Source organism: Nelumbo nucifera, chromosome 1 (genome assembly GCF_055504915.1).
Source record: "Nelumbo nucifera cultivar China Antique chromosome 1, China Antique-T2T, whole genome shotgun sequence".
NCBI lineage: Eukaryota > Viridiplantae > Streptophyta > Magnoliopsida > Proteales > Nelumbonaceae > Nelumbo > Nelumbo nucifera.
This window is the reverse complement of record NC_142649.1, coordinates 81,344,198-81,362,298: the sequence shown is the minus strand read 5'-3', so window position 1 is coordinate 81,362,298 and position 18,101 is coordinate 81,344,198. Positions and strand designations below refer to the sequence as shown.

General features: G+C 37.8%; 1 protein-coding gene across 1 annotated transcript; it reads right to left on the bottom strand.

Moving 5' to 3' along the window:
- Window positions 1–376: 376 nt before the first annotated feature.
- On the bottom strand, window positions 377–17,938 carry ATNUG2 (GTP-binding family protein). The gene is made up of 12 exons (XM_010244637.3): window positions 17,777–17,938; window positions 17,456–17,694; window positions 15,338–15,471; window positions 14,642–14,771; window positions 13,488–13,648; window positions 12,866–12,967; window positions 12,662–12,766; window positions 12,418–12,546; window positions 5,612–5,752; window positions 2,418–2,518; window positions 1,596–1,653; window positions 377–1,013 (listed from the first exon to the last, which is right to left on the bottom strand). The coding sequence occupies exons 2-12, from the start codon at window positions 17,682–17,684 to the stop codon at window positions 621–623; spliced, it is 1,683 nt and encodes a 560-aa protein (XP_010242939.1). The 5' UTR covers window positions 17,685–17,694; window positions 17,777–17,938; the 3' UTR covers window positions 377–620.
- Window positions 17,939–18,101: the final 163 nt, after the last annotated feature.

Sequence of the window (18,101 nt, the reverse complement as noted above, 5' to 3'; positions counted from 1 at the left end):
GAAAATCAGCAAATCAACGTAAAATGCAAGATATCTATTTCTTATACTTTTACAAGTATTAACTATTTCTTTTCTGCATTGTATTTTAACTACATTAAATATATATAATATAATTTTTTTGGTAAAAGTTTATATAATATATTTATATTTAGACACATCGTATTGGTATCGATCAGCCCAAAAATGATTTCCATAAGATTGTACCATATCAATTTGCATTATTTGACAGATGATTCCTTCGGCCGGTAGCAAAAAGCCACTTGATCTAAACCTACCATACAAAATGGTGAGGTTGCTAGTGTTTCTGACATTATGGATGCCAAGTCAGCTACCACCAAGATTCAAGTTTGATCAGTTTCATTGCACCACTTTCCGCTAGAAAAAAGCAAAAAAGATTGTCTTCATTGCACAGAATCAAGGGAGAAAACAATGTCCTCAAACACCATAAATGTTTTAATCTGGAAATAAACAAAATTGGACCCTGTCCCCCAGGGAAAATAAAATAATATTACAATGCTAATTTTCTGTATACTTTTTGAAAAGAAAAGGGAACAAGCTTCCTGTTTAACTTTGACAACGTTTCTCTAAATTCTTTTAAGTATTCAATTAATAAATGCTTATCACTCTGTGACCGGATTCTCCAATTTCTCATCAAATTCATCCGACTCTAAGGCTGAAAGTTCCTCTGATTTCTCATCAAATGCATTTTCATCTTCCTCGGTGGCTGGACGGTCCTCCACTGTCTCGTCCTTTAACTCGGTTTCGCTGAAGAGGTCTCTTCGGACAGGGACTGCTTTTAGCTGCTGGGATGAAATAACATTTGCAATGGCTCTAATAGCTGCTGACGCCTTATCGTTATTAACCAATTCATCTGCATTTACACCAGAAATCGCGGGTTCTTCTTCTGATGGACCCTCTTCTTGATTGGGTGGGGGAACAAAGAAGGGTATACGACCTCTCTGCCAGTCATGGAGCACCATTTTTGCTGCAGTCATCAAGTCAGGCTCACCACCCTAAACAAACCCCATTCAAAACACCAGTGGAAACAGTCAACATCAGCCATCTCAGCCAAAAGAAAAAGGATAAAGGACGAATTTACAAAAACCCTATTACCCAATGTTGGTTCCAGCCATCTGGGGTCTTGGGAAGAGGGGTAGACTGGGTACAGTCCTAACCTTTGCCTTTTCCCCTTAGACTCAAACCTGTGCTCTCAAGCATGGCAGCCCCAAGATTTTACCATTACTATACAACTTGATTTTATTTACATGTCAAATCCCTACCTAATTTGGATTGACAGAGATGCAAAATAAGGCCCAATAGAAAGGAATTTGGTACTTGAATCCTAAATGTTTGGTATCAGGCTAGTTGACTTACAAGTTGCGGTGGAGGTTAGAATTATCCAACCTGACCATTTGTAGGCATTGAATCTCCTATATAAATACAGAGTCCTACAAAGAGGTGCTCACCCATTTACATGCATATGTACTTGTACAATGGAGGTGAACCAGCAGGAATGAACCCTTTTTATCATGTTCCTAACAAAATTCATAATGATCAACACCCATAAAAATAAGCAACGCAAACTAGAAATATACCCTCAAAAGCTTGCCCGTCAATTTGCATAACTGAACAAGAAAGTCATTCTCATCAACCCTGACAAAAGAAAACCAGAGCATAATTTAGGTAGTAAAACAATTTTTTTAAATCTCATTGTCAAGAATAAATGCAAATATCAGAAACCAGAGCTTGCCAGAACTCTCAAATTCAATTAAGCCTTGTCACAACTATATGCGGTCTGTTGGCTACATGAATCCTGTTCTACCAATTTTAATTTAAACTAATCTCTTGAATCCTGTTCTGCCGATTTTAATCTAGACTAATCTCTTGAATCTTAAAATAGATAAAAGTCCTCTCTCTGTTTGTGGTTAAAATTTGATAGGACTAATCAGTCAAAACAATGGACTTGGACAAGATGAGAAAATAATTCACATTAATTGTTTTGATATTGAGTAATTTCAATGGAAGAAATTAAGAACACAAACATGAAGTTAGAAGATCAAACCATAAAATATATAAAATATACAAATACAGCTAGTGGTGCAACTTGGATTGGGTTGGGATCAATATTTGTTAAATTTTGAATGGGCCCAAACTCTACAATCTACCAACAACACATTGCAAGAAAAGCTACAACATAGAATTAATGCTCAATGCATGTACAGTCTGTTTAACGAGTATTTTAGAAATCAAACAAGTCTATATTTAGTTCACAAATCACTAATTCCTAATAATATTGCAAAACACCATTAGAGATGGCAAAGAGGATTTGAAATTGAGAAAGCAAAGGCCACAATAAAGAAGCAATTTTATCCATGGAAATAGTAAAAATCAACTGAAACCAGGAAGATGGCATATACCAGTCTTTTATTTTATATGCTCTTTCCAAGTGTTCCTTCTTCACACGTTTCAAAACTTCTCCTATATGTTCAGCAGCATCATGCAAGTTGGTTACACGTACCTGATCACCAGGCCCAAAGATGATCATGAAAATGGATTATGGAAAATAAATACAACTACTACACTTTATAATTTATATTCTTTCTGCCCATGGATGTAACTGGCCTTTTTCAGTGAATATGGTTTTTGGTTCTCAAAGTTTATAGTAGATTCAATCCATTAAGAAGAAAATTGAGTCATTTCTCTTTTGAAAGGGTCCTATAGAGATTGTAAATACAGTTTTACAAGTGTTGTAGATATCCAGATGACAAGAAGTCTTCAGATTGCCTAAACTCTCTGGACCATTTTTCATTGAGCAGATTTCTTACATTGATAGCCTTAGACTGTGGAGTGTTGTTCTATTCCTTTTTCAGATTATGCCCACTTAATCAGGTGCTACTTGATCTTGAACGTATTATATAACCCATTTATGGGTATTAATAATATTCTACTAGGGCGGTAGGGCCCATCTATTTCAAATGTGGGCAAAAGACTGGACTTGGACCACTTGGGAATTGAGGCATTTTTTCCAATCAACAACTAAATGAACAATAATTTGGCTAAACTTCCAAGAACCCGCAGGGGGGGGGGGATCACCTCATATTTCTAGAAACCATGATGAGCCTTGATTTTCATTTAGGATACACACACACACACACACACGAGCCTAACAACACTAGTTTTAGGTCCTTATTTGATTGTAAACCTTGACAAGTGAGATAAGTTTAAGGTAGTAATATCAATAAAGCATATAAATACTTGTGGAAGAAAACAACAGTAATCAGAAGCAGTATCCAAATCCACACTCAATCTTATAGGTTGCAGGAAAAAAGATCCATTATACTTAAAAAAGGAGAAAATAAGGACTGCAACCTCTATGCGTGTTTAAACAGATATGCCTCTTAATAAAATCACTCCCTACCAAAACGGGCTTGGCCATTTGGGTGTTTTTAGCAATAAAAAAAACTGAAAGGGAAAGTTTATAAAATGATTGCAAGGCCAGCAATGTTGTATTGGAGCAAAAGTGTTGGGCAGTCAAGAAACATGTTCAAGAAATGAGTGTGGCAGAAATGCAAATATTGGGATGGACGAGTGGGAAAACTAGAAAGGAGAGGATCAGAAATGAGCTTATTTTAAGGAACCTATGAGTAGCTCCAATAGGTAATAAAATGAGAAAAAAATAAACTAAGATGGTTTGGTCATGTGCAGAGAATACTGTTTACAAAACCAATAAGAAGAAAACTGTTACAAGTTGAAGGGGCTAGAACTAGAAGAGCTAGGGGAAGACCAAAAAGACACAAGTTGAAGTAGCAAGAATAGCAGAACAGAATCCATGTAGTTGATTCAATAATCTGTATAGTTGGGAGAAGACTTATATGATGATGATTATTATATATAGAAGCCATAACTTGGTGCAGTGGTAAAAGTAAAACCATGAGCTGACAACTGTGAGACTGCAGGTTTGAATCAATGGGAAGCCACTCTGTGCAAAAAAAGGGACCTGACACACCCAACCCAATTATGAAAATCAGGTTACCGAGGTTAGTATTGGATTCATTAGGTTAGGGCTGAGGTACCCTTGCCTTGGGTTGGGGGGTTTGGGTTGACCACAGCCTGACCCCACCCAGCCTGCCCTACTGCTGCATAGGATACGTGCCACAACCACCTAATCCAAGGTGGTCTGCCAAAGTGCCCATGCAGTATCCAGTATCATATTGGGTGGTATACAAATAATTCCCAGAACATATCTTGAGTCCAAAAAAGTCCTCAACTTGGAAGTTGAGCCTTTGCTTTTATAACTTTAGTCCATCAAAGTCAATAATCAACTAAATGATTTTGTAATCAGTCAGAAGTAATCAAGGATGCAACCTTCTAAGAAGCAGGAGATTGAATTTTGATGGTGCCAACTGGCCCTGTTGGTAAGGTCTCTGGCTGGTTGTAGGAGATACTTGGGAGCAAATTCAACTGTCACCAGGATTGGAGGGGTTATAGGTAGTGGGGATGGGCTATCCCCATTAAAATGAAAAAAAAAAAAAAAAAGAGAAAAAAAGGAAGTTGAGGTGGGGATTGATTATCCTTTCTTACTCTAGGGATCAAGAGGTCCTGGAGGTTTGGTCTCCCCCAAGTGGGGGATGAATGAAACTTAACTTTGATGGAATTTAGTTTTGGAAATTCAGGTCCCTCTGGAATTGGAGTGATGCAGCTATTATTGGGGTGCAAAAAGCTAAGGAAATGGGAATCACAAGGCTCATAAGAGAACGGGACTCAAAAATAGCCATTGGGTTAATGAAAAAAGGAGAAGGGATATTATGGCACTTCAGCAATGAATTCAGGTGGTTCAAGATGCTGTCAGGACAAATGCAAATTCAGTTAAGATGGATTAGGAGGTCTGTTAATGGTTTCGTGGATTGACTAGCTAAACAAGAAGTGAATAGACATCACTTGTTTTGGGCTCAATGTTAATGGGGTGGCTGGACTCTTCGTTGTAATGGATGTTATTTCCAACTAGGGGTGTCAATTGGACTGGATTTGGTCCAATCCAATCCAGTCCAATGTGAGTCCATTACAAATGGACCAGATCCAATCCAATCCAATATAAATTCATTATGGATGGACCCAGTCCAATCCAATCCAATAAATACTTTGGACCATTAAGTCTGGACTGGTCCAATTCAATATGTCTTGTTGATCCGTCCAATCCGTCCAAATTGATTTTGGTTTGGACGGGGCCCAATCCAAAACCGATCCATTGACACCCCTATTTCCAACAACTTGTTGTTGTACTCTCCTCATTTTAAGTTCTAATAAAATTCTTTGAGTTTCTGACCAAAAAAACAGTTTTTAATGGTGAGGCTTGACAAGAGGGAGACAACTGGTGCAAATTCTTAAGCACTAGTATATTCCCCATATGCATGGATGCTAAAATCAGATAAAAGCAGATAACATCTTGTTCAAGTAAGGTCGTCAAAAAGTAACCAACAGAATATGATAGATTCAACCCATGTTTCAAAAATGCTTTCAACTAGCAGTAACAAGTATTTCAGGTATGCAAATATATAAATAGATAGAGACTCATCATGAATTGGTACACAAAAAGAATAAATAAAGAACATACCACACCCTTAAGCACAATATCAGTTTCAGAGTCACTGTTTTGGTAAACAACTCCAGGGCAGTCAATCAAGAAGATCCGTTTTGTAAGTGTTATGTACTGCCAAACCTTGGTCTCCCCTGGAATAGGAGCAACCTTGCAGACCTGTGAAAGATAAGCAGCAAACAAATATTTCAATTGAATCGGATCATCAAACTGCGAGTATGTATACTTTGTGAAATGCAACAATGTATTAAAATGTAATGTACAACACCTTTTGGTAGGAAAGTACAATTTTTTTCCTATTTAAAGTTTTTAAACATAAGATGTGTCTTCAGGAAATAAGAACTCAGTATTTTTTTTACATTTGTATGTCTTCTTTTTGTTTTTATAGCACATAGTTTATTGCAAAAATTGCCAATTTTGTAAGAGACACTTGTACAGTAATGAAAAGTCCAGTTCTTGTCAAGAAGTAAATTCAGATGACTAAAACCATTTTTGATATTTAGATCACTCCAAACACCCAGACAACCTACACGAGCAATCTCTTCTAACCTCAGATAAAGACTCTTTCTTAAAAACTTTAGACCCTGTAAAAAGAGAGACTGATTGGCAGTTAGGATATATCCATGATTTGGATCCTTCAATGGCTTGATGGTTTGGAAGTTGTCAGGCAAAGCTTGAAAGCATACTAAAGGTATAGATGTGAATTTTTTTTAATACATTGGTAACACCATCAAGGATATTTTTCATCATTTTTTTTTTTGAGAACGGCTTCCAAACACAGAATTTAGCAGCCCCTTATTTCAGTAGATCTAATTGGGAACACAAGTCCACTTTCTAAAATATTTCCATCAATTGTTCATTCTCTCGGTATATATTGGTTCACTACATTTAATGGCCAGGTCAATGAAAACCTTTAGTTTTTTTTTTTTATCAGCAAAAGAGAACTTTATTTGAATTTAGGGTTAGATTAAAGTTTTATAGCTTTGTGTATGGGATTAATGCTCCCACACTAGTACATATTTCTGTCCCACTTTACATTACAGCCAGTGTTTTAATAGCGAAAGGCGCAAGGCGAGGTGCACGCCTTTTTGAGGCAAGGCACAATTTAAAAAAAAAAAAAAGAAGCTAAAAATTCAAAAAAAAAATGCCAAAAAAATCAAAAAAAATTATAAAACATAATATTAATAAAAATATAAACTTAAATTTTAAAATAAATGTTTTAAAAAACCTATTATCTAAAATTAAAATACATAAACATAATATGTAAAGCATATTCAAATGAGAATTTAAAAATGAAATCAAACATATAAAACATTTTCAAGCATATAAAACCCACAATCTCTTTTTTCTCAATTAAATCAAGTAGCTAATGTGACATATTACATTCCTAATTCTACGAGCCACCTTTGTGGCACACCCAAACAAGTCCATATTAGGGTCTCAAATTCCGAGTTTTCACACAAAAATTAATGATTTTATAGTTTTAATTGCTTTTAAGAAGATATTTTATTAGGATGAATGAATGGACAGCATTACCAAATTGGGGGTTCTCGAAGCTCCGGTTTCGCTCACGGCTCTTAAAAAAAGAAAAAGCGTCAAATTTTCAAAAGGCACACGCCTAGGCACACCAGGTGTACGCCTTTTGAATGGGCTGCACCTAGGACCTAGGCGAGGTGCCTACCCTAAAATGCGCCTTTCCTGTGCACCTAGGCGCGCCTATTAAATCACTGATTGCAGCCCAAAACAATTGTTGCCTCAAAGCCCCTTGTTTGGCAAGATAATCAACTAGCCCATTTGCACTCCTTCTAACCCATTTGAATCCAGCCTCTATCTCCTTTGCAACCTTTTCCACTTCCATTATCACTTGTCTGAAAGTCCACGGAGTACTTCTATTGTTTTTAGCCCAAGAGATGATCACCTTGGAATCCCCTTCAACCTCAATATGCCTCAGTCCTAGCTGCTTAGCTATCTTCAGCCCTTGTAGCAATGCCATTAACTCAGCTTTTAGAGAGTTGCCAATGCCAATCAGTCCAGAGAACAAAGCTAATATTCTCCTTTTAAAATTTCTGATTACTCCTTCGATACCTAACAGTCCCGGATTTCCATGAGAGCTTCCATCAAAATTTAATTTAATCATGCTGTCATCTGGAGGTTTCAATTCCATCCTTACGTTCTCTTTCACTCTTGAGGATTGTGCTACCTCTGTCCAAGATCTTAGAATGTCTGTGACTGAAAAGTCTTGAAAGATATGCAAAGATTTTACCCAATGAGATACTTTAACTTTAATGGTGTCAATCACCTCCTCCCTTGTTCTACTCTTCTCCAAGAATATTCTGTTATTCCTTTCTTCCCAAATCACCCAACAAATAGCTGCCTTCGTAGCTTTCCACATAACCTTCCCTCTTTTCTTTGGTTGATTCAAGAAGTCTCAGATGAAAAGTCCTGCCACATCTTGAGGGGAAACCCACCTGCAACCAAAAAGAGTAGAAAAAAATTCCCACCACTTTCCTTACAAAAGGAGCACATGTGAAGAGAAAGGCAAGCAAAAGGCCTTCTTCTCTGCAGCATATCACAAGTATTTACCTTGCCAAGGAAAATTTCCCAACAAAAAACTTGAATTTTTGGGGGAATAGGCTAACTCCAAATTTCTTTCACAGGGAAATCCCCAATTAGGATGCTAGGTGAAGCAAGAACACTAAAAAAAGGAAGAACGTGAGAAGAGGCCATATGAAGAGCCTTTCCAAATTCTAGAATCTTCCAAGGATGGGTCCAAGTGAACTTGTCCTATTAGATCTAGCAACTTAACTAAAGAGTCACATTCATTTTCCCTAAGGCCCCTTCTGAAACCCAGATTCCAATTGACCCCATTTGAACCAAGAGTTCCCAAATTACTTACAATTTCCCCTTTAAAATTTGGCGAAGTATAGAGGTTGGGAAAAAGATCTTTAAGTGGGCTTTCTCCCACCCAAAGGTCTTCCCAAAAATCAACTTTATTGCCTTGTCCCGCATCAAGTCGAATGGAATTAAGGAAGGTAGGGTAGATTTCATAAATTGCTTTCCAAGGAGAAGTTGAAGAAACATGAGGGGCAACTTTTGCATCCCAACCATTTCCATCAAAACCATGAATACTCTCAATGACTTTGTGCCACAGTCTGTCGCTCTCAAAAGGGAATCTCCACGGCCACTTTCTTAACAGAGTTGAGTTCCTGAGTGAAAGGTTTCCAATTCCCAAACCCCATTGATCCTTGGGCTTTCTAACTTGATCCCAATTAATCAAGTGAACCTTCCTCTCCTCTCCTGGGTCCTAGAGGAAATCTCTCATGTATTTCTCTAAGCTCATTGCTACTCTACAGGGTATTCTAATGGTTGAAAGGAAGTAAATAAGGAGGTTTGCCAAAGTGGCTCTAATCAAGGTTATCCTTCCACCTAGAGAGATATAATTCCTCTTCCACAGAGCTAGCTTCCTAGCAAATCTTTCAATGACTGGCTTTCAAAACCCTTGTGATCTAGGGTTTCCTCCTAAAGGTAAACCCAAGTAACTAAATGGCCAACTTCTAATCTCACACCCCAAAATCTTTGTGAATCTATGGAATTCCCCTTCCTCCATATTAACCCCTACAATGCCAGTTTTTGTCCAATTTATCCTTAGACTTGTCACCTCCACAAAGCTATCCAATAACAACTTTAGGTCAATGTTTTAAAACGTGGAGGCGTGACGCGAGGCATTCCACTACCTAGAGGCGTGAGGCGTAATTCAGAACGCAAGAGGCGTAAGCCTCCCGAACACAAGGAAGCGTAAGCCTTCTTAAGAGGAGGGGGATTAGGAGGAGGATGAAGAGGAAGGGGGATCTCTTTATTTTTTAATAAAAATCTTTTATATTAAGAAGAATAAAGATGCATAACAGTAGTTCAAAGGGGGGTCTTGTCGAAGTGAAGGCGAGAGAGCGAACCGAAGCGGAGCAAGATCCCCCAACATAAAAAAAAAAACAAAATGGGCTGCATCGAAAAGGGGGCGGGAGGGTGTTCTATGTAAAGCAAATGGGGAGACTGGTTTTCACCTAATGGTGTCGTGCCACTTCGCGAGGTCATTGTGGGATTGGGCTTTCTCCTTATTTGGATGCAGTTGGAATCCCCCATCAGACATGCAGGGCCTTTTCGCCCCCTCCTTCAGGTGGCGATTAAAAAGGGGAAGGACAATGTGGAGAGGACTAAGGGCTGTAGTATGTTGGACACTGTGGGAAGAAAGGAACTCCAGGATAATCTCAGAAACTCAGAGAGGGACAGCAGATTTGAGGGCTATCATACAGTTTAGGGCGATACAGTTGCTGAAATCTCTGGAAATATTCACAGATTACACTGTGGATGACATGTTGAGGAAGTGGGATGAAATTGCAAGTTGCACGCAGACCAAGTCAGTAATGAGTGTGGCTTGGACCCCCCACCTAGTGGATTCTTGAAATTAAACTTTGATGGATGCAGTAGGGGAAACCCGGGACAATCAGGGATCGGGGGTGTTTTTAGAGATGAAAATGGGGTCATCTCTGCTATGTTCTCAGGCCCAATTGGAGTGGGTGACTCCCTTAGAGCTGAGATATGTGCAGTTATGGAAGGAGCCCGGAAAGCTAAGGAATTGAACATCAAGAAACTTATAATTGAAGGGGATTCAGAGGTGGTGATAGGGTGGCTGACCAAAGAACAAAATGATCTTTGGAAGTATAACAATGAGAAGAGGAAATTCAAATGGCTGGTGCGGGAGATGGAAATTAAGACATGTTGGATTAAGAGATCAACTAATTCCCTAGCTGATGGTTTAGCAAAACAAGGGGCAGAAAGGGATTCCTTGTTTTGGGCTAAGTTGTAATGTTAGTGTCCTTGTATCTTTGTATTTTCTTCTTTCCTTTCTTGAAGTTCTTTGTGACTCTTGGAAGATAAGTGTGTTTGTCTTCCACTTGTAAATTTTCTACTGATGAATTAATGAAAGTGTTATTGATCAAAAAAATAAAAAAGGGGGCGGGGGGGTCTGAGGGGCGAAGCCCCCCAATTAAAGGGGCAGGGGGCAAACCATTTTCTTTCCCCTTATCTTTTCTTCCCTTCCCTTTTCTTTTCTTTTCTTTTCTCTTTTTTTCTTCTCTTTCCTTTCCTTTTCTTTCCCTTTCTTTTCTTTTCCTTTCCTTTCCTTTCCTTTCCTTTCCTTTTTTTCTTTTTTCTTTTTTTTCCTGTATTTTCATATCAGGTGTGCATGAGGCGCAAGAGGCGTACGCCTCTAACACACCTCATGAAAAAAGCACAAGAGGCGTACGCCTTAGAGGTATCAGCGCCTCTAGCATACTCCTCAGGGCATTTTGGGAGAGCCTCGCCTGGAGGCGCCTCCAAGCGTACGCTTCCCACGCCTTTTAAAACACTGCAGTTTAGGTTAACCACTCCTTCCTCGTTGCCTCCCTCACAAAAAGAAGATTGTGTCATCTGCAAAATTGGAGGTGGGTAACAACTACTTATTCCTACCTATCCTCCACCCTCTAATCAGTCCTTGGAAATCAGCTTTCACCACCATTCTGCTTAACACTTCAGCCACTAAAGTGAAGAGAAAAGGGGATAAGGGGTCTCCTTGCCTAATTCCTCTCTCAAGCGGAAAGAAATCCTTCACTACACCATTAATAAGAATTGAGTAATGGACAGAACTTAAACATCCTCTAATCCAAGATCTCCATTTGGTTCCAAAACCCAACCTTTCTAACGTTTGAAGGAGAACTTCCCAGTTAACCAGATCATAGGCTTTCTCTAGGTCCACTTTGCACACCAACCCTTTTCCTCTACCCTTTCTTTTTTCTGCAACACACTCATTGGCTACTAAAATTTGATCCACAATCAGCCTTCCTTCCACAAAGGCACCTGGGAAAGGTGAGATGATCGAGGCTAGCGCTTTCTTGATCCTTTCTGAGAGAACCTTTGAAATAATTTTGTATACACTCCCAACAAGGCTAATTGGCCTATAATCTTTAGGAGTTTTTGCCTCCCTCCTCTTCGGGATTAAAGTGATAAAAGTGGCATTCACCCCTCGAGACACCTCTCCTTTGAGAAAGAATTCATTGAACACTTCTAGAATATCAGTTTTCAGCCAATCCCAGCATTCTTGAAAGAAGGCCATTGAAAATCCATCCGGCCCAAGGGCTTTAGATCTTTCCATGGAGAAGATTGCATCATTGATTTCTTCCAAAGTAAAGTTCCTTTCAAAAAAAGAGAATGCTCTTCTAAAAGCCTATCCCCTTCCATTTCTGGTAGCTCTAACGACACTCCGCTTGAATTTGTGAAAATTTCCTTGAAGTGGTTTACAAAGATCCTTGTGATCTCCTGGCTCTGTCTTATTTCTTGAACTCCCCCCCCCCTCCTCCACACTAAGGATCAAATTTTTCTTTCTCCTTCCGTTTGCAATTGCATGGAAAAACTTAGTGTTGCCATCTCCTTCAACAATCCATTGACACCTTGATTTCTGCCTCCAACAGATTTCCTCCTTCCTTAATATCTCTTCCAATTCTTGCTTGAGTTTCCAGCAATCCTCTCTCTTCTTCTAATAAATTTGTGATAGCCTCTTTCTTTTAATCACATTATAAGTTTCCTTTTTATACAAATAATAAAGCAAATGATTAGTGACAAAGACTAGTCGCATGTAATTCAAGTGATTGGCTAACTTATACCATCAACCTGTCCATGGTCTAATAAAAAGTTAATGCAATCTAATGTACCAAAATACAGCCATGGGAAATGAGTAAATTAAGTTACTAGAATTCACTTATTGTCATATCCAAACAAACAAAGAGGAACATTACATTCTTTGTGCGCAGTGTGTTGATGACTGATGATTTTCCAACATTAGGATACCCAACAAATCCCACGGATATTGCTTGCTTGTCACTTTTCAAACGGGCAAATTGCCTCAATACAGATAAAAGAGAACCCTGTTAAACAACAAAACAAAAATACATTTAAAAACTCAAGAAAATGGCACATTACCATCAAACTTCACAAAGCAATAGTAGTAAGGCCCAAAAGAAAATTGTGGTTAGACATTACCTTGCCAAAGGACTTATTGATGCTTGCATGAAATGCTAGGGTAGGATATTCCTTAGATAAAACACGAAGCCATCCCTTTGTAGCCCATGCAGGAACCAAATCACACTGAGAAACAAGGTAAAAATTTAAACACACAGCTTGTAAAGGAAATCATAGAAGAACAAATTTGATCTAAGAATCACAAAATTTCCTTAGGCAACTGACCTTGTTTAGCAAAAGAACCATGTGTTTATGCTTGCAATGCTCTTTCAAATGCTTTTCTAGATGATAGCATCTTGTACCTTGTGGGTCCCTAGCATCCAAAACCTATAATGGAATAAATTGAAGGTTCTACTGGCAAAAGGAAACAAAAATAGAAAAGAGAAATAATGGAAAAGAGAGAAAAAAAACACTGGATGATATTCCAGCAGCACAGAAATGTTTGGTGGAATAAATAGTACCAGGAAATCTATTTGGCTGAAAGTTGACTCTATCTTTTTCTATCAGTAAAAAATAAAGTTTATTTTATCTAATGATGTTGACCATGCAATTATCAACATTTTCTTGAATTCTCCACTATATTACCAACCACCTATATGAACCAGTAAGTAGGGTCACAGATGATGGATCCCACCATCATGCAGCACTTGCCTAGCAAGTATTAGCATGTGTCTAAATTTTACCAGACAAATGATAGAAATTCCTATAAAAGAACATTATGTTACAAACATAAGCTAATGCAAGTGATGTTCATCACAAATGGGAGTTAAAAGCGTTAACATTCTTGAAATGTTGTCACTTGTTTACTGTAAGGTATGACATTTTGAAATAGTGAACAAAAACTCACTTGGACAACGACATCTGAAGAGTCTATCACTTTATAAAGTTCGCCCCAAATACGTTTACTTTGTCCCTTCTCAAACATTGTATGCCGAACCAGGTCCCTAAATCCATCTCCTTCACTTTCTTCGACAGATTCATTAGATGCAACTCTTTGCTCATAAGCATCTTCAAAATTGAAAAAAACAAAATTACAATCCTCATAACCATCTTGAAATAAACAAATAGTACAATAAACATAACTTATAAAATAAAAATGCTTGCTGGTTTGTCATATTGACAAAAAACACACAATAATCCACTTATACATGTGTCTCTGGTTCATGCATATTTACTGAAAAGACAAAACCATAATGAATTGGAGCATCTAATAATCAAATGGCTCGAGTTGGAAAACACTATCTTTTATTGAGCAAAGGTAAAGTATCATTGTATTGATATAAAGGCCCTTTGTACAATGAGAAGCTGTACACATCAAAACAGAAGGACCTCAAAAAAAGTCCATCCTCAAAATATTACAGTCAGAAATATCCCCTTTAAATTCAGTAAGTATAGACAACCAACTCCTAACTAAACCTACAGCCAAATTGATGACTTCAGCTGCAGTAGAGAATTTAAGATCAAAGACCCTACTATTCCTTTCTTTCTAACCACACTGCCTACATTATTGCTAAGGGAATGGAAGACCAGCAAAATTTTCCTTTCTTAGTCATCCCCCGGATCTGCCAAGCCTCCATGCAGGCTTTAACTGAGGCTGGCATACACCAACTTACCTTCAGACTTCTTAAGAAATGGCTTCAGATCACTGAGGCAAAAGTGCAGTGCAAAAACAGATGATTTACTGATTCTGTTTCCCCACCACAGAGGCTGCACCTCAGGTCACTGCAATTAAAACCTTTTCTTACCAGCATCTCTTTGGTGAGACATTTTTCCAAGGCTGCCCATCATACAAAAAAATTTAACTTAGAGGGAGCCACTGTCCCCCAAATGGCCTGGCTTGGGAAGGGTGTTTCAAAACCTCCCCTTGGCAAACACTATCCCAAAAATAAAAAAATAAAAATAAAGATGAGAACAGAAAATTAGAAATTTAAAAAGAAAAACTGAAGTTGAAAATGAATCTATCAATTATCTTTGCACATAGCAATTGGATTTTCCCCTTACCCTGGGATCCATCTGCTTTCTTAAGCAGAGACTCATAGTCAGAAGCCAAAAGCTTTGGACGTTTCCTCTTCTTCTTAGGTCCAAATGTGTCCTCAAAAGGTTCGGTATCCAAAAGATGAGCCCTAGCTTGCTTAATAGTCATAAAAAGATCAAAGTTAGCAGAAGAAATTCATCAATAAATTTGAGCTTAAGGCTCTGTTTGTTTACAGTGCAAATCTGAACCAGTACCCTCTGTTTGTTTGTAACTATTATTTGCACTCTTACCCGATACAAAATATGTACTTTCTGTCTCATTTACACTTAGTGGCAGTGCAAATTTTGCATCCCAAATATTGATACAAGTTTGCACACTTTCCTACTTCACTCCAAAACAAAAACTCTCTTCTTACACCCACTCTGCTTCATATAACGTGATGATTATTTCACTTCCCGTTTGAGTTCTCACAATTCACAAACAAGACAAAGTCAAAACTGAAAAAGAAGTAAACCAGAATTTACACTCAACCTATTTGCACTGTCATGAATTAAAGCTGGTTCAAATGAAATTTGCACTGCAAACGAGCCTGTGATAATAAGAAATCATCCACAGAAACTCGCCATTAAGTCAAACAAACAAGGGGAATTTATAGTTACCTCTAGATATCAGACATTAAAAACAAGAGAGGTAAAAAAGAAGAGAGTAGGAAAAACTTGTACCTTCTGGTGATCATTTAAAAGTGACATAGGCAGTTTCCTCTCCTTCAAGATGACATTATAGTTGCTTGACAATCGATTTTGGAGTTCTTCACGAAAAAACTCAAGCTCTTTCTGGTTCACAACTCTGGTATTACCTGTAAAGTTCAAAAAGCAATTAAGCTAAGTTGACTAACAATTATTAACTTTTTTGGGTGGGTTAGGGTGGGAAGAGGTAAGATAGCAAATTATTCAAGGCAAACAAACTAATATACTCAGCAACGTCCACAAGAAAGTTGACAACAAGGTTTAAAATATCAATATGATATGATATCAGGCGCATCGCATCATATCTTTGGGACACCAATACGCTCAAATCAAGGGGTTTTGGGTTGTTTCAGGGGGTAGCCAAGCCTAAGATCAATCCCCTGTCAAGTTTTTGGGAAAAACTAAAAAAAAGGGGGAGCATGCCCCTTGAAACACCCGATATGCATGTTCGTGCATATTAATACTTTGAACCATGGTTGTCAAGGTTCTTTCATTAAGAATAACAAGTATAAGAAACTCACTTTTAAAACTTTTATTCATTTATTCATTATTTTATTCTTCAGGGTTCCTTTATAAGAGCCAAGTGAATCCTAATCAAGGGGTATATTGCTAATGACTGCCTGAACTGAACATGTGCACACACCACTAAACCAGGGAGGAAACCATGTCATATGCAAGAATGATAAGGAGGAAGAAGCCTAAGCCCATATAAATTTCAATTCAAATATTAAGGAAAATAGGCTCTGGACTAAAATGGAGGAAATGGGTAAGTGTATGTATCAACATCCCAAGGAAATCCTATGTAATGCCTCACATGATAAACTCCATTGTTTAAAGTACATTAATGCATTTCATAGCAGTGGGAGGCATATTGATAAATAATTCTCTTCTGGCTCTTTTCCCCCTCTTTTTATTTATTTATTTTCTTCGGAACAGCTACAGTGCCAAATGCATTTTGTAGCCAGTTGTGGACTACTATACTAATTGGCATGTTAGAAATCAAACTAGTTATCATGTGGAGGTGAAATTGCTTGGATTTGTTATTATTTTGTCTTTGTGACATGCGGGTATTAGTCACAATTCCATTTATAAATTTCAATCTAGGGCTGTCAATGGGTCAGTTCCAGTTATTGCTTGTCCCGAACCAATTAGGACCTGAGCCAATTATTTTATTAAATATATATAATGCTTTCCTAATTTTATTATATTTCATGTCTCAAATGGTAAATTTGATAGATAATATATATATGATAATATGTTAAAAAATGTTTAATTTATTAACGTATAAACAATTTAGTATTTTACTCTCATTTTTATTAAGATTACATTATCAAATTTTATGTTTTAAGTTATCATTTAAATAAATAAATATAGTTTTCAGAATAATCGGGTAAGACCCGATTGACCCGATTATTAATTGGGACAGTTCTGGGTCTGTTCTTTTGTCCTGTTAATAATTGGTTCAGGATCAGTTCTACCTAGAACCGACCCAGACCTGACCCATTGACAGCCCTAGTTCAATCTACATTGAGTTCACCCCTGCTTTTATAATTCAAATAAATAATTCTTTTATGCTCCCTTCGTTTCAAAGTAAAGGGACAGAAACTTTTTCAGACTAAAATATTTCAGTTACATCAAAACAAAATACAAGGAGGGGAAGATAGTTTCCACCATAAAAAGGGGAGGAAAAAATAATTCAGGTATTACAGTCTGAACATTTTCCATCCATTTTACAGAGAAAGCAGCCCAATCAAAGAAATAGGATGCTCATGGCCAAAAGAAAAAATAATTAAAATAGATATACCAAATGGAGAAGAGATGAATGCCCATTTACATTAATTTGATCTGTCAACGGTGGGACGAGGTGTTTTTTTTTCCTAGTATTGTTGTTCTGTGACTGAAAAGTTCAAGAGATACAAACAACATCAATTTAGTCGAACTAAACTAACTGTCATTCACTGTAGCTTATATTCGATCCGTTGGGCTCTTTCAATTAGTTTAATATATGATAAAGAATTCCCTCTTTATTAGAGCTTTTAAACAGAGAAAGAAAAAGAGGTGAAGTTAAAAATATAACAAATAAACTTCACTCACCAAACCAACGACGATCAGGCTGGATCCGCGTAGATGGTAATTCCTTCGACTGCAATTCGTGCTTCAAAATCTTTCCTCTTCGGTCGCGCTTCGGCCTAGAATTATACATCTTAAGGCGCCGCACAGTGGCTGAGCTTCGGGAATTGTTACTCTCATTCTCTCGGTTGACGTCCAGGGAATGCTTCGGCTTCCCAGACACATTAACCTTCTTTTCCTTCTTCTTCACCATCTTCGCTACCCTGTAACAAGTACAGCTAGCAATCATAACCTAACACAAAAGGCATAGCTTCTCTTCTGTAAAGCATTACAAGCTCAACTTACCGGTCTACGCCAAAACTTAAGCCCTAAAATGCTCAAACTGTCTCAAGTGTCGTCTGAAGCTAGGGTTTTTCTCGGCAGTCCAGACTCCAGAGTCCCCAGACTCCGCAGCAGGAAACTAGGGTTTCCAAAAAGAGGAAGCGAAATATGCTGGGAGGGACACTTGAAGTGGGTAACGCCAAGGCGGTAACAGAATAAGTTGGTCAATTTTAAAGTTAATCATGGGTAAATATGTCATATCATATGCCTAACATTTCTGTTCTCTGGTTAAACACGTGTAAGTAAGGGAAGAATTGTTCTCCATAATGACCTAAATACCCTCGTTTAA

Coding starts and splice junctions, on each gene's coding strand:
- ATNUG2 (XM_010244637.3), bottom strand. CDS start 17,684: ATGGTGAAGAAGAAGGAAAAGAAGGTTAATGTGTCTGGGAAGCCGAAG. Junction 14,772..15,337: donor TTTTAAATGATCACCAGAAG/GTACAAGTTTTT, acceptor ATGACTATTAAG/CAAGCTAGGGCTCATCTTTT. Junction 5,753..12,417: donor ACACACTGCGCACAAAGAAT/GTAATGTTCCTC, acceptor TATCTTTCACAG/GTCTGCAAGGTTGCTCCTAT.